Source organism: Dinoponera quadriceps, unplaced genomic scaffold (assembly GCF_001313825.1).
Source record: "Dinoponera quadriceps isolate SergipeBrazil2010 unplaced genomic scaffold, ASM131382v1 scaffold616, whole genome shotgun sequence".
NCBI classification, from domain to species: domain Eukaryota; kingdom Metazoa; phylum Arthropoda; class Insecta; order Hymenoptera; family Formicidae; genus Dinoponera; species Dinoponera quadriceps.
The window spans coordinates 1,938,605-1,952,791 of NW_014555184.1; the positions used below are offsets into that span (position 1 = coordinate 1,938,605).

Genomic DNA, 14,187 nt, shown 5'->3' on the forward strand with positions numbered 1-14,187 from the left:
AATATTGTGGCTTAATACATAGCTGCAATTTGCATATAAAATAACTAATCAGCGAGCGCGATCGATAAGCCGGCCGCTGTATTTCGCTATCTTCGACCCAGCTAAATGCCGCTGTAAATAAAGCGTCTGTGTAATTTCCCCGCTCACCTGCATCGAATCCTGAATTGGCAAATCGTCGACGAGCCTGGCGAAATCGTCGTATTATGTATCGCCGACAAGATAGCGCAATCCGATTTTATCGGCACGCTTGTGACACGTTTTCAGATCGGTCGTGATGCGGACGAAGACAAAAGCGAGGAGAGTAACCCGCCGCCATTCATCACACCCCCGCCCCCGAATCCGGATTGTGAGTAAAGCCGGCGGGAAACCGCCGTAACAATTTTTTAACCGTTCATAAAGTACCGCGTTGTATCATCGCGTCGGAAGAATCACCCGCGTCGTCGGAATACATATGATACGTAAAGTCGATCAATCTCTATCGTCATTGTTCTTTCAAATTTAATCGATAGATCTCGTCAATATTCCGGGATGGTCTAACGCCTTCTCGATTAATGAATGCACCGGGGGGACGTCGATATCCTTCCTTTTTTAAAATCCTCGGCGAGGACGGCGAGTTAAAAATCGTTTATTAATTTTGCCGTTGCCGACGTCGATGCGCACCGTCGCGTCGCCTACGGAGGTATCGCGTCGAAGAAACGATGATAAAATATGAAGCGAACTTTTTTAATCTACTTTTCGCGCGCATAAATCACTCCGCGTGTCAAAACAGGCGGCGACGGAGTTGCGTGAACTCACGCTCGCGCATTCCCCTTTCAGATAAAGGCCCGAAAGGCGAGAAGGGTGACAAAGGGGACAAAGGCGAGAGCGTCAGGGGCCCTCCGGGCCCCCCGGGCCCACCTGGTCGCGATGAGGTAAGTGCGTCGCTCACCGACTCATTCTTTCACTGACTAATTTTAGTAATCGGCAACTGCGATGAAAGAGGTGGCCGCTTACGGCAGTGAAAACTTGCCGATAATTCGAAAACTGATACGGCAGAAAATAACGGAGGAAATTGATTGAACTCACTCGCGTACACGGCGGGCTGCGGTTTTATTAGGACGGAAGAATTTGTTTATATATAGATAGATAGATATTGCATTACACGCTTTAACACTGCGGCTGATGCGAGCGCGTAGCGTAGGCACAATGTGAAGGCGACCTGAATACGCCTGAATCCGGGAATCACTCATTTATCTTGTTATTCGCGTGAGTCAATTTAGCATGGACAGTGGTGAACCAGCGTCCGTCGCATGTAACACTGATTACACCGAACCGGCTTTTCGCAACTCTCGCGATCTTCCGCCGTTATTACGCACGCGGTGTATGTACTTAATCGGTTTTCGACACCGTCGAAATCCAATTGCACCGTCACCCTAGGAAGTTAATAATCTCTTGCGCGAAATTAGACGGATAAAACAGACGTGGGACAAAATCGGGGAGCGCGATGGAAATATTTTAATTCGTAGCTCGTCGTTCCGCTTGATTTATAACGAATTACATTTTTTTACGAGATAGGTGTTACTGTGTAGTAAAAGTGTTAATATTTAATACTAAGTAATGTCATAAATACGATTTACTACAGCAGTATTATATATATGAAGAACGATAGGAAGAAAGTATGAAACCTATTGATCTTTAAAGGATTGGCTGATGAAGATACCGCCGCAGGGACCACCTGGTCAGAAGGGAGACCCTGGCACTTGCACCTGCAACGCCACGGCCTTAATGTCTTCCTTTACGATGCCAAAGATGATACAAGGGCCGAAGGGTGAGCCGGGAGTGCCGGGACAAGAAGGCAAGCAGGGCCAAATGGGTCTTACGGTATGTCTATTTTTGCTCCTGCCAATCTACGCTATCATCAACCGAGGCGCTGAGAATAGTATAAATTTAATCTGCGATAAGTCCTAATAACGTTCATGACGTTTTTATCAAGAACGCTAGGAATAGTCGTCATTCAAACAACAAATTATTCAGAACTCTTTTCTCCTATTCCAGAAAAAAATTAATTTTCGCAGTTTAAAATTAGATTATTCTCGGCGCTTCGCTTACGAATGTGCATGAACGATATTGCGGTTAATTACGAGGGTAACGTTATGATTTTCAGGGTGCGGCAGGACCGCCAGGGGAAAGAGGACTGCAGGGTCCGTCCGGGGCGAAAGGTGACAAGGGTGATATTGGAATACCAGGACCGGAAGGTCCTCAAGGTCAGAAGGGCGAGCCGGGTCGGGACGGAATACCCGGTGAAAAGGGAGCGCAAGGTCCGCCGGGGCCGCCCGGAAAAGGGGAATTCTCGGGATATGACGTAAGTAGATTACCACGCTTGAATATGATCTGTCACGTCGCGAGAGGCCGAAACCCAAGTTAAAATATTTTCTCGGGCGTCTTTGCCGCGGCTTGCACCGCCATTTCTGCTTATCCCGCGAGATTTCTTTTATGCCCGCTATTTCCGGTGGCAACTTGCAACCCACATAAAACTTTTGTTGAGATTTGTATTTGCTCTCTGTTATTGTTAACTCACCAATGGCTGCGCGGGCTGTTGCAGCGGAAAATAGATGATAACACTCATCCATGAAAAACTTTATTCCTTTTGATACTTTAAAAACTGATGAGTCCCATTGATATCGGATGATAATCTGGCAGAGAGAGAGAGAGAGAGAGAGGGAGACAAAGAGAGGGAAAGATATTCGTTGCAAACGATGGTTCCCGTTGGCAGCGACATGAAAATGAAAATGGGGGTGAACGGAGAAGGGATAGGATATGATACCAACGCCGGGGACATGACATTGAGGAATTTGCTGGAGCAGGACATTTATTGTGTGTATGCGATTACTGCGAAGTAGCGGAAATTCAAGCGCGCCCGACCGTACGAGAAGTCGCTATAATAAGTAGATAAATATCTTCGTTCAAGAAATTTTCATTATCCGCGTATGAATCTAGCTCAGTCGTATTATTCGCTATTTTCCCGGACGTGCGGCAGCGAGAAACTCGGAGGGAAATAGAGGGTCATATCTTCTCCCTCGCGAAATCGTCGGGCCATTATCAGAAGTACGCTATTTAAACATCACATTCGGTATCATCCACAGTGTATTAACTCAGCATGAATTGTCCCAGTTAGTCATAACGTACTCAGATTTCCGGATTACCGTTGTAGATTTTTGCGTTTTAATATCGGAAAAAATTCACATGGCGGCACATATGTATATGTGTGCTGATATGCACGACATAATACTTTTCCCGAGACAAATTGATTCCGCGTAATAAAAGTTCTCGGTGTCACAATGATTTTGCTACGTTGGAACTGTATTTATGTTTGAAAAACGATGCAAATTAAGTTTTGATAGACGCAATGAATTTAGATTAAAATAAAAGTTAAAGAAAAAGAATAAAGTACCGCTGATATAAAATTGAATAAATAAATATGAAAGGCCATTAGGAATTAAAGGGTGGAAATTATAGTGCTATATAAGTTATCTTAATAGTCTGTATTGAGTAAATAATGAATTAATATATATTTAAGACATACGTTTCAATCTTTCTCCGGACTCAGTGACTTTTACATATAATATCAGAGATGTCAACAAACATGGTATACAATACAAAGGAAAGAAAATGTTTGCATTCGCGAGAACGCAAATAATGTCAATCATAACTGAGAAGGACGAGATAACAGTTTTACTATTCGAAAAACTCCAGCCGCTACACGTATTATCAATATTACAGAAAGATCAAAAAGATACGAATAAAAGTTAAATTGTGGTGCAACCTTCCTGACGCAGTGCACGCATCCGCAGGAAGTCCAGTACGAAATGTGTATCTCTTAAATATGTACGAATTTATTATTTATTCAATGCAGACTATTAAAGTAGCTTATGTAACACGGAGAGCAGAAAATTAGTTGAATTAACATGATAATGGAGGAAAACGTCAAATGCGTTTTGGTTAAAGAAAACAGAATTTCTGGTTTTTATGAGTCAAATTTGGTTCTTAAAATCAGAAGTTCTGTTCTTTTCAACGAAAACGCGTTTCGTTCGTTTATTGTCACGTTTATTCAATCAATCTTTTCTTCTCCGTGTATAATTTCCGTGCTTAGAGGTTTCTTCTTATAAATTATATAAAGATACCACGGTATTTATCACTCCCTTGTTAAAGAAAAAAAGGATTAATTAACCATTATTTAATCTACGAAATATTGAAATCTCGCTATCGAGTGAATATTCTGGTCGAAATTTTGATGTTACTCTCTTAAGGTGCCTCTTAGACGGCCTACAGACTAATAAAAATCTACCTTGACGATACTGACACTTTTTAACTTCTCACTTGAACCTTTAATTCTACATGAATTCTTCCCTGAAAAGAATTCTACAGATTGAATTTTAATGTTATCCTCAATAACTTATTTTGACGCTAAAACAGCGGAAATGCAAGATATCATCAGAGTTAAAGTAGTAGAGGTTACATTATATTATTAGGATTGAAATTGAACCTATTTTGCTATCTCAACTCCTGCTATGTCGTAGAATTAAAAGTTTAATACAGGGCCGAATTTCGACTCGGGTGTCTCACTCGGTACATTAATCGCGGAATTTCGCCCGGCCATAAAACGCGAATATCCAATTTATATCTGGTTATCGAAACGACTGGTATTATTGCCACATTATCCATCACGTCTCTCGAAGTGCAGGTCTTCGAGCGCGCGCAAGACGTATCCCGCGCCTCCGCCTCGCGCACCGCGGCGTACTCTCCTCGCTCTGGGGGCTTTTACGTATACCCGACGACTATTACAACGATCCCGGGCTCGCCGTCGTAGGACGCGACAAGAAATTCGTTGAATGGAAATGGAACGCGTATCGCCCCGCGGGGAATAAGAAACCGTGCACGTAATAACGGCCGAGTTGTAAGTCCGACTCCCCAACCCCGCCAGCTCTCGTCCGGATATTCGCGTTTCCCCGTCTCGCGCTTTCTTTCGCCCCCGCGCTCCCCCTCATAGTTTGGCTCCATCCATTCTTAACAACTCTCTCCCCGTAGGTTTTTGCCGTCCGACGAAAAATGGTCGCGAGAGTCGCTCTCGCGCAGGCTGACAGGCTTCCAATATTAAAACGATGCACAACGGTACATCCGTACGCGTGCGATATTGATGACGGCCAAAGTTTCGGCGGAAAATTCTGTATGGACGCGGAGCGATATGGTTCCGGGAAGCGTTGCGCGCAATTTTCGAAAAATTCTCTTACGCGCACCATTCCATCTCCCGGCGCACCGCATACGGTTTCCCCGATATAAATGAACTCTCTCTCTGTTCTCCCCCTCTGACCCGCCGACCTGACCTTCGCGAGGTGAAGTTACCGCTTCTCCGACTTTTCTCCAACTACAACTGTAATGTTTCAACGAGCACGCGGTAGAAGACGCGGTTAATAACGGAAACAATGAAGAGACCTCGGTGCAAACATGGAAGAGAAAAAAAACTTGTTATTTGCCGTTATTATATTTCTCCACGAATGGAACGCTTCGTGGTGGCTGACGTAACGAGGAAACGCATCGACGTAGTGTTGCCGATCGAACAATTCGTCGGCCATAACGCTACACTGAGAGAAAATGATAGTTATAGTTTATAATTATAATTATTATCGTCAAAAACGTCAAAATCTTCAAAGTAGGTTTTTTATTAGTCTATAGGCCGTCTAAGTAGACGCAACTTACCTTTAAGAGCGTCAAAGTAACATTTCGACTCGATAGTTTTTCTCGCGCATTCTTTATAAATCGTTTCTAATTTCTCGATCATCTCCACTGATGTTCCTGATTTCTCAGACTCGCGGGAATCTTTCCGAGTGGGCGCTCATTCTCGTAAAGGTCTGGTTGCGTCAGCAGGTAACACGCGAAACGTGTTAAATCCGCTTAAGATTGATACTACACACTGTCAAAGTCGCGGGTGCTCCAATTCCTGAAACAGCTCCTGGTCACGGGAGGAAAGAAATCTCGGCGCTGTCGCGCGACGTAACGATCCTGTCGCGTCTCAAACCGTCAATTTACCGCCGGAGATGCGGTCGTTTTTCACCTTGTTCTCTTGTTACGCGACTTTCGCGACAGAGGAGCGCGGAGACGTACGGAGAACCGGGCGAAAAACGAGGCAGGCGGCGCCGCGACGCGACGCGGCAGCGTCGTCGCAGGACGACATCATCGCGCTATCGGGCCGCATCGCTCCGCTTTATCAACGACACAAACCTCCTCCGACGCGGTTGCATCTGCGCACCGTTGTCGCAATATTTATCCCAGCCGTAGCTCGGCTGCGTGCGGGATTGTAGAAGAAAAAAACACACATAGAGAGAGAGAGAATTCGGGATTCCGCGTTTCCCGTCGTTTTCATGCCGCCGGTGGCACAGATCCAAACGTTACACCGCGGAAAAGAGGACCGACCTGACCTGAGCGCGTGCAGCGATTGTTGAGACGTCGCGACGACGAAAAAAACTCATGTTGCCGTTGGAGCTGAGAGCGCGAGAAAACCGTTGAAAGCTGCAATTGAATGCTGCAATCGGATTGTACATTGCGACCAATGGATCTGACGGTGCAAATACGCCGGGACGTTGTTTCTTTTCTGAATAGCTAAAAGTCTTACCTGACATTTGTATAAACTGAAAAATTTATAAACTAAAATTTTGTTTAATTTTAATTTTTTGAAAACGTGTCAATTTTGTTATTTTGCCTCCGTGTATGAATAAAATGACGAAGGTTAAAAATAAATGATTTATATATACAAAAAATATAATTTTCACAAGCTTTTTATATTATTATTATTTAGATACACTTCGATTTATATACACACACTATTTACTTGATTCTTTTTATGTAAATTCGATGTATCTTCTTTTCATGTAACTAAAGGGGCGATGCTTTTTCGTTAATAAATATTATTATTATTCATGTAATTTAAAAGCACGAGAGAGACAATGCGGATATATCGACACGATGTACTCAATGAACGTCTTTCTTAACCGATCTTGCTTGAACGATGCTATTGAATATCGATATCTTCACCTCTGAATTCCCTCCTATAGAGGACTTATCATGTTCTAACAAAACGTAGAGAGAGAGAGAGAGGATAGCGACTCGGAGAATCAGGCTGCGTGGGTCTATTGTACGCGCGAAACATCCGGACGTTGCAACAGTATCGATGATTCGGGCGACGGTAAACGCGACATATGCGTCTTTACGACGTAACAAAACGACGTAAGCTCGCAGCTTCGCTCAGCTGCGGGGAAAACCGCGAGCTGTGCAACTGCGGTGCTACGACCCGTACCGTCCGGATATACACGTCGTCGCGTCGCAGGACGCCCCGAGACAATAGGACTGCGCTGCCAGCTAATGCCCGTTGGTGTGCTGGCTGTGCATTCCATTGATAAAGATCCCCAAGAAGCCGCGCTGCTGGTGTCCAAGTCGTTATAATGTTCCGGATTGTTGGCCCCAGCGCGCCGTTTGCGCGCCGTTTGCGCGCTAGCCACGTTTGTTAATCTTCTTCCCGCGATGACATTAAACTATTTCGCACACGCGAGGACATTTAACGGAGAAGGAGAGGGATGGAGAGCGGCTCGACGGGCTCCGAATGAAAATTTGACGCGTCGAATAAGCACGACGGCCCGCTCGCGTTACTTTTTACTCCAATTTGAGGATCCTCTGCTTGATGCGTCGCGCGGCACCTGTTGAGAGGACACTGAAAGATTAAAATAATGACGCGCCCTTTTCCCGGCTCGTGCCGCGAAATTCATCTGAAGCGGTCGAGACCAATTTCGTTCCTTTCTCTGGGTATACACGAAGAGACGTATCAATGTTTAAATCCGCCTCTTGAATATTATGTATTGACATCAGTTCGCGTCTGAGCGGGGCAAGGACGCTCTCGGAATCTCCTCTCTCTGCGTTATTGCGCCATGATATCGGGCAATAAAGGGGACCCGCCAGAGTTGCTTTGGTTTGTGAGCGGCTCAATCGTCACCACGATTGATCACGACTGTGTGAGATCCGTATCGGTGCATACGTACACACGTACGTACGTAAGCACAGTTCGCGGAGACACGCGAACAAGGGCCAAACACTTCACGGCAGGATCAACGACCGTCGTCGGGACAGGGTTCATGCAAAGACAGACACACCGGGTGCACACACGCACACTGCAACGGTTATCTTACGTGACCTCGCGCACCGGTCCTTCCTCGAATGTGCGAGAGCCCGATTTCCCCGGGGAATACAGAAACCAATTTCTAGGCTGCCTACCGCTCGGTACGCCCGCTGAAGGGAGGCTCCGAGATGCGCGGGTGTTGCATCCTGGAACGTCGCCGAAGACGGGCCGGTACACCCTCGATTGAGGTGTTCGCACGTTTCGATTGTATACATATATGTATGCGTGTGCAGCCTCCCGTTCCTCCCTCTGAGCCCCGTCCGTCGATCGGTTCCACGCGGACGCGAGAGCGATCGGGGTGGAATTCGAACGAACAGAATGGAGTGGAAGGAAATTCGGAAACTGTATTAAGGCCGCGCCGCGAGCTGCAACCGCGAGGAACTGCTTTAAAATAGAGGCGAATTCGTGGGTGCGTTCGAGCAAACGCGCAAGTTGGGACTCCGCTCCGCGAGCGGAAGGGAAAACGACGAGGGAGGAAGGGGAGGGAATGGCCGGGAGTCGCGTAATTTTGTAACCCGCGGAATTTTGATCAGTTTCATTGTGCGCGATCAAGTCTCGTGAAATATCAATTGTACATACAGAAATGACGAATGCAGAGTGCTGCTATATTAGTAATTTAATATTAAGGGATCGCACAGCGGGTTTATTAATTGAGTGAATTATTGCCGTTAATATTTGCCGGATACGCAATACGAAGTTGTTCCGGGCAAGGTAGCACTTGTAGCGCTTGTAGCGAGATGGAAATGAATATTACTCTCGCGAATGGTCTGTGCGAAACCCCACCGAGGAGGAAGACATCTTTACGAATAACCGATGTAGCCGAATAAAGAAGACGGCGGAGAAGCTGTGTGTATGCGTGTATATATCGGGCGCACCGGTGCTCTATCAATAGTCAAAGAAGTCTAAAAGTTTCAAACCGTTCGTGAGAAGCTCTCAATGGATATGACGAGTGATGGGGAACGAGTGTTGGCGGTTGATATATAGGTGTATATAGCAATCACGGCGACATGATTTATGGCGGAATGCCGCACTAACGGGAGAAAGAGAATAGTCGCCTCAAAGTGCGGATACGCGAAAGATAAGGAGAAAATGTTAAGAGGATTCTCATAAGTATTCTTTACGTGAACGTGAATCGTTCGATTTTCAAAATTACGCTTCGAATATCGTGAGAATTGTTCATCCATAACGATTGGTCTTTTGTGCGTGGATATCTTAACCGTACGAAGGAAACGAATTTTTGGGATGATCTTTCTAATTACATAAACAGTTAAGTAATATTTCGTGTAGGTAGTACAAGTTTCATCGAATTCTTATTAAATTCATTTCTTACAACCTATTTAAACGCTAATCACGCGAACGTGGTGAGAAAAACTCGCTCACCCAAGAACGAGACTCGCACTTACGATTTTATCGCGATTCGATTAACGATAAAGCGACCGAATCACGCGCCGTCGACAATTATTCGCGCGACAGCGATTGTTCGTTGCTAATCAATGGCGATGCAAACGTGCAGACGGCAATGTCGGCTCGGCCGCGAGGCTTTCAGTTTCGCGGCGTTATTCCAACGATCTAACGGGGAAATTTCGATTATTATGCGCATGCAGCCCAGTTGGAAACCTCGAAGTATTTACAGGGTGAGTACGGACTGGAGCATTCTGATTGCGCCGTGAATACCACCTACCTTAGTTAGAGAGAATTCCCTCTTGCAACATTAAATAAATCGTATCTTAATCGCACGAGGGAATGCAGTTCGGTCAATAATATTCCGGGATGATCGCTCGATAACGATAAGCTCGTTCTATCTCTCGTAGCTTCTTCGTTCCTCGATGTAACACGAGCTCTCACTTGAATTTGTATTTTATCTTGAAACCAGACGGAAGGTATCACGATGAGGCCGGGATTGCCAGGACAAAAGGGCGAGCCGGGTACGTCGGGAAGTCCCGGTCCGAAAGGCGAGTCCGGGATAACCGGTTCCAAGGGTATCAAGGGCGAACCTGGACACAAAGGTGCCAAGGGTGATCACGGGAAAGAAGGTCCTAGAGGAACTCAAGGTTTCAAGGGTGAGCCTGGTGCACCCGGTGCGCCCGGGCTGCCTGGCGCTCCTGGGGAGAACGGACGGCCGGCCGAGAAAGGCGATAAGGGCGATATAGGGCCGGAAGGCAAACCTGGACCTCCAGGACCACCCGGCTCACCCGGTACGAGCAGTTCTGGCGGCATAAACGTCGGAGATCTGGGTGAGTTAATGGGCTGAGCGTAATGTCGATCTTGACTTTTATTATTCCGCTGTATTATATTATTCGTCGCTTGTCTTTCATCGTCTTCGTAGGCGAACGGAAAAATGGACACGAATAAAGATGTAAAGATGAAAAGTTGAGAAGGTAGTGAGAGAAAGGTCGTGAGAAACTGCAAATAATTTCTTTATTCTTTGTTTTTTTTTTTCACATTTTACACGATTACATGTTACTTCATCACAGCGATTGGAGTTTGCGGATCGTTACTAACGATCTCTTTCCCCACGGAGATAATAATACGATATTCGCTACGGCGAAATAACGAGCGACGGAGCGTAACATCCAAAATGCTATTTAATTAAGGATTCGGCACGAAAGGCGACAAAGGCGAACTCGGAGCGCGCGGATACAGAGGTGATAAGGGCACGAAGGGCGAGAAGGGCGATAAGGGTGATGCCGGGCCAGCCGGTATTCCCGGAATAAACGGCATTCAAGGACCTCAAGGAGATAAAGGCGAACCCGGTACAGACGGCGTACCTGGATCACCAGGCACGCCTGGAGCCAAGGGCGAGAGAGGCGAAAGAGGTCCTCCTGGAGCCACTACTGTCGCCAGTTCCGGCGACTACGTCACCATCAAAGGCGAGAAAGGCGCCGAAGGGAAACGAGGCAGAAGAGGACGACCTGGACCACCCGGACCTGTCGGTCCACCTGGAAAACCTGGGATCATGGGAGAAATCGGCTTACCGGGTTGGATCGTATGTATTTTAGCTCATTATATGTGTATATTCGTGTATATATATATTTTTTTTCATATCACACGAAATATATAAAAAAAGTAAATAACATGTACACAGTAAAAAATTTGGTGTCAAATTTAATACATTTCACAAGTGTTCGTTGAACTGTAACTGTTTGTCGATTATGTTGTCGAACTGATATTCGATTTGACGTGAAAACTTCAGATTCGATTCGATTTGACTTCGAACATGTAAAAAATTTGGTTCGATTCGGCCACGCAGGTAATAATAATTATGCCATGATATTATTGCTGAAACAGAAATAATTTCTATCGAATTATCGTGCCTTAGCGCTTTCTGCCTTGACGCTATCAGCGATAGCGCATATCGAGCATGAATTATCTCGTTTTAGAAGTGCCCATTTCTAAATTGACATTATGTTTATTTCTTTTGCAACGCCAACCGAAGAACACGATGAAGGTGAGCTTTACACTTTACGATGATCAAACCGCATCGATCGACACGTGCTTGCGTGTTTCTCTCACACACGCGTCCTCCGCAATTCCTGGGTTAAATAATTGCGAATATTTTATGTTACGTAATGCGTGTGCGGGATATCAGAGCCGAATTTAGCTGTCAAAGTCGCGCGAAGGAACGGATTTAAACGCAGATCGAAATCAGATTATTACGCGCCGGCCGTGTCACAACAGGCAAATCCCCCCGCGCTAATTAAAACGCAAACGAGCAATTCATCTGTCACTGTCTTCTGTAGGGTCGTCCAGGGAATCCCGGACTTCCGGGAAGTATCGGACCAATGGGACCCAAGGGAGAAAAGGGGGAGCCCGGCACGCCGAGCCCTTACGGTGTTTCCGTCGGTGTAAGTATAACTTCCAGTAGCGGTACATCTCCTTCTCTCTTCTTCTCCCTTTCCCCCTCGACTGTATAAACTTCTCGTGGCAACTTCACATATAAATCCAAGGGGCCGTTAAAAAAAGAGCGAGAATCAAGAGCGACGGCGTCCGAAAGAAGCAGCGACCGCCGGAACGGGATCTCGCGAGTTAACGCGCGTCGGTCCATTAACGGCGAGCAACGCTAACGGTGGCGGAACGATGGCGCGCCCTTCGTTTTCAAAGGAGAAACGATAAAAGGTCGGGGGGAAATAAAAATGACAGCTTTCGTCCTGGCGTTTCGGTCTGACAGATTAAAGTGGCGGCATATATCCTTGTTGCGAACGGCGCACGATGCGGAAGTCTTTGAACAACGGTGCGCGAGAGCGCGACACGCGTGATGGAAATTAATGCAAGAGTGCGTCTGGCGTGCATCCCCTGCTCCTCCCCTCTCCTTTTTTTTTCCCTCGTCTTCGTCGCTGGATTTATTCGCCGCGCGCCGAACAGAAATTTTCTCCGCTCACACGGAGTTTCGCGAGCTGTCACGACCCGACAACTGACAAATAACGCATACTGATACGCGATAGCGCTCTCGCTTTGCCGCGAACTCGCGCTTGTTTGTACGTATTCAACTAGACACGGCCGAATAACATTGCTTTTAAATGTTCGTTGCAATGTCCGAAACTCTCGAAATATGTAATGGCGGATGCTACAAACGCGCGCTGCCAGCCCCGCGTTCCACATTGATCTCTGACATTTGTTTTTTTTTCGGATAATTTCGCACCAACGAAATACGCAATCTTCGCGCGGTCGCTTCTCTCACCATCAAGCGATGCGATTTCGCGTCGCGTTTCGATCAGTAAATAACCTTTATGCACTGCATTAAAGATATGAATAGTCGTTATTGGAAACTCGTTTCGCATGCGATACTTCGATTTCAACGTCGAGCTAGATCTGAGCCTTCTAATTGAACCAGGTGACATGTGCAACGTTATAATCGCGATGAAAAATTCATATCTAACTCTAAATTCAGATCTGACTGTCTCAATTATAAGTTTCAAGTGACGACTATGTACAACCACAAGCTTATATTTACTGTGTGTACATAGAGAAAAAGGATTCTTTGGATTAGTATACGTATTTGTTTGGCTTGGGTTTGTTTAATATAAACAACATAATTTAATGTCAAATATCATATTCCGTTTGAAGTATCGGTGTTTTACTGAAGTAAACCATGTTGTGTTTGACGGGAAAAAATATTATTTAATGGAAACATGAATTTGGGCTTTTCGGTAAAAAAATTTATTTCATTATATACTAACTATTTCATTACAACAGGTGACTATAGTCGCCCGCCATAAAGCAACCTCCGTATATGACAAGCGACTATAGTCACTCGCCACGGTTAAACCACAGAAAGGACCACTGGATACGAAAAGTGACTATAGTCGTTAAACGTATAACGTTTTAAATTTATTTTATTTATGCATATATATATATATATTAAATTATATAATTTAATATATACATAGAAGCGTCGCTAGTACAACTGCGTGCAGATTGCTCTGAAATACGCGCGCGGGCCAGTATAGCCGTATGATGTAATGCGTTTCGCAGTAGAGACACATCTCCGTAACGGTTAAATATTATTCTACTGAAACGAAGAAGCTTTTTAATATTTTTCTAACATAACGTTACTGTGTTCAAATAATTTGTTGCTTGTGGCAATCATTGTAATGTTTGGATGAAAATATAAAAGAAATATGTTATTTGACGTAAAGATATTTATTGATTGAGAAACGATCTTGTTTATTGAATTAAATATTCGTTTGTTTACCCTATTAAGATATAATATCAGTTCGTAGGGATTTTTACTAGAAACTGAAGGCCGATACATTTATAATAAAAGGTAACTTTATTTCCTCACTTTTCTCAACGATCTTTTGTCATCGAAAGAACAGTCAATACATTATCGAATTTAGTTGAAGTGACACTGCAACCGTCACGTGTGAAAAAAAATTTAAGAAATTGACGATCTCGACGATCTTTCGTTGCGAGCAAAAATGCCAGTTACTCTCAAAGTTCGAAGATACGGCTGTCACATTTCGAACGATTCGGAAAATCGGGATTTA

General features: G+C 45.1%; 1 protein-coding gene across 4 annotated transcripts in view; it reads left to right on the top strand.

Annotated features, from left to right (window-relative positions):
* LOC106743356 (collagen alpha-1(XXII) chain-like) overlaps nt 1–14,187 on the top strand; it is a 297,069-nt gene that overhangs the window by 273,405 nt on the left and 9,477 nt on the right. For 2 of the 4 annotated variants that reach the window (XM_014617124.1, XM_014617127.1), the window contains exons 7-14: nt 265–346; nt 817–911; nt 1,681–1,860; nt 2,144–2,341; nt 9,805–9,834; nt 10,074–10,434; nt 10,795–11,186; nt 11,941–12,045. In XM_014617124.1, the coding sequence (XP_014472610.1) occupies nt 265–346; nt 817–911; nt 1,681–1,860; nt 2,144–2,341; nt 9,805–9,834; nt 10,074–10,434; nt 10,795–11,186; nt 11,941–12,045 (1,443 nt within the window). Of the gene's footprint in view, nt 1–264; nt 347–816; nt 912–1,680; nt 1,861–2,143; nt 2,342–9,804; nt 9,835–10,073; nt 10,435–10,794; nt 11,187–11,636; nt 11,649–11,940; nt 12,046–14,187 lie in introns of all 4 variants that reach the window. The other 2 variants (XM_014617123.1, XM_014617126.1) reach the window with 2 other exon arrangements.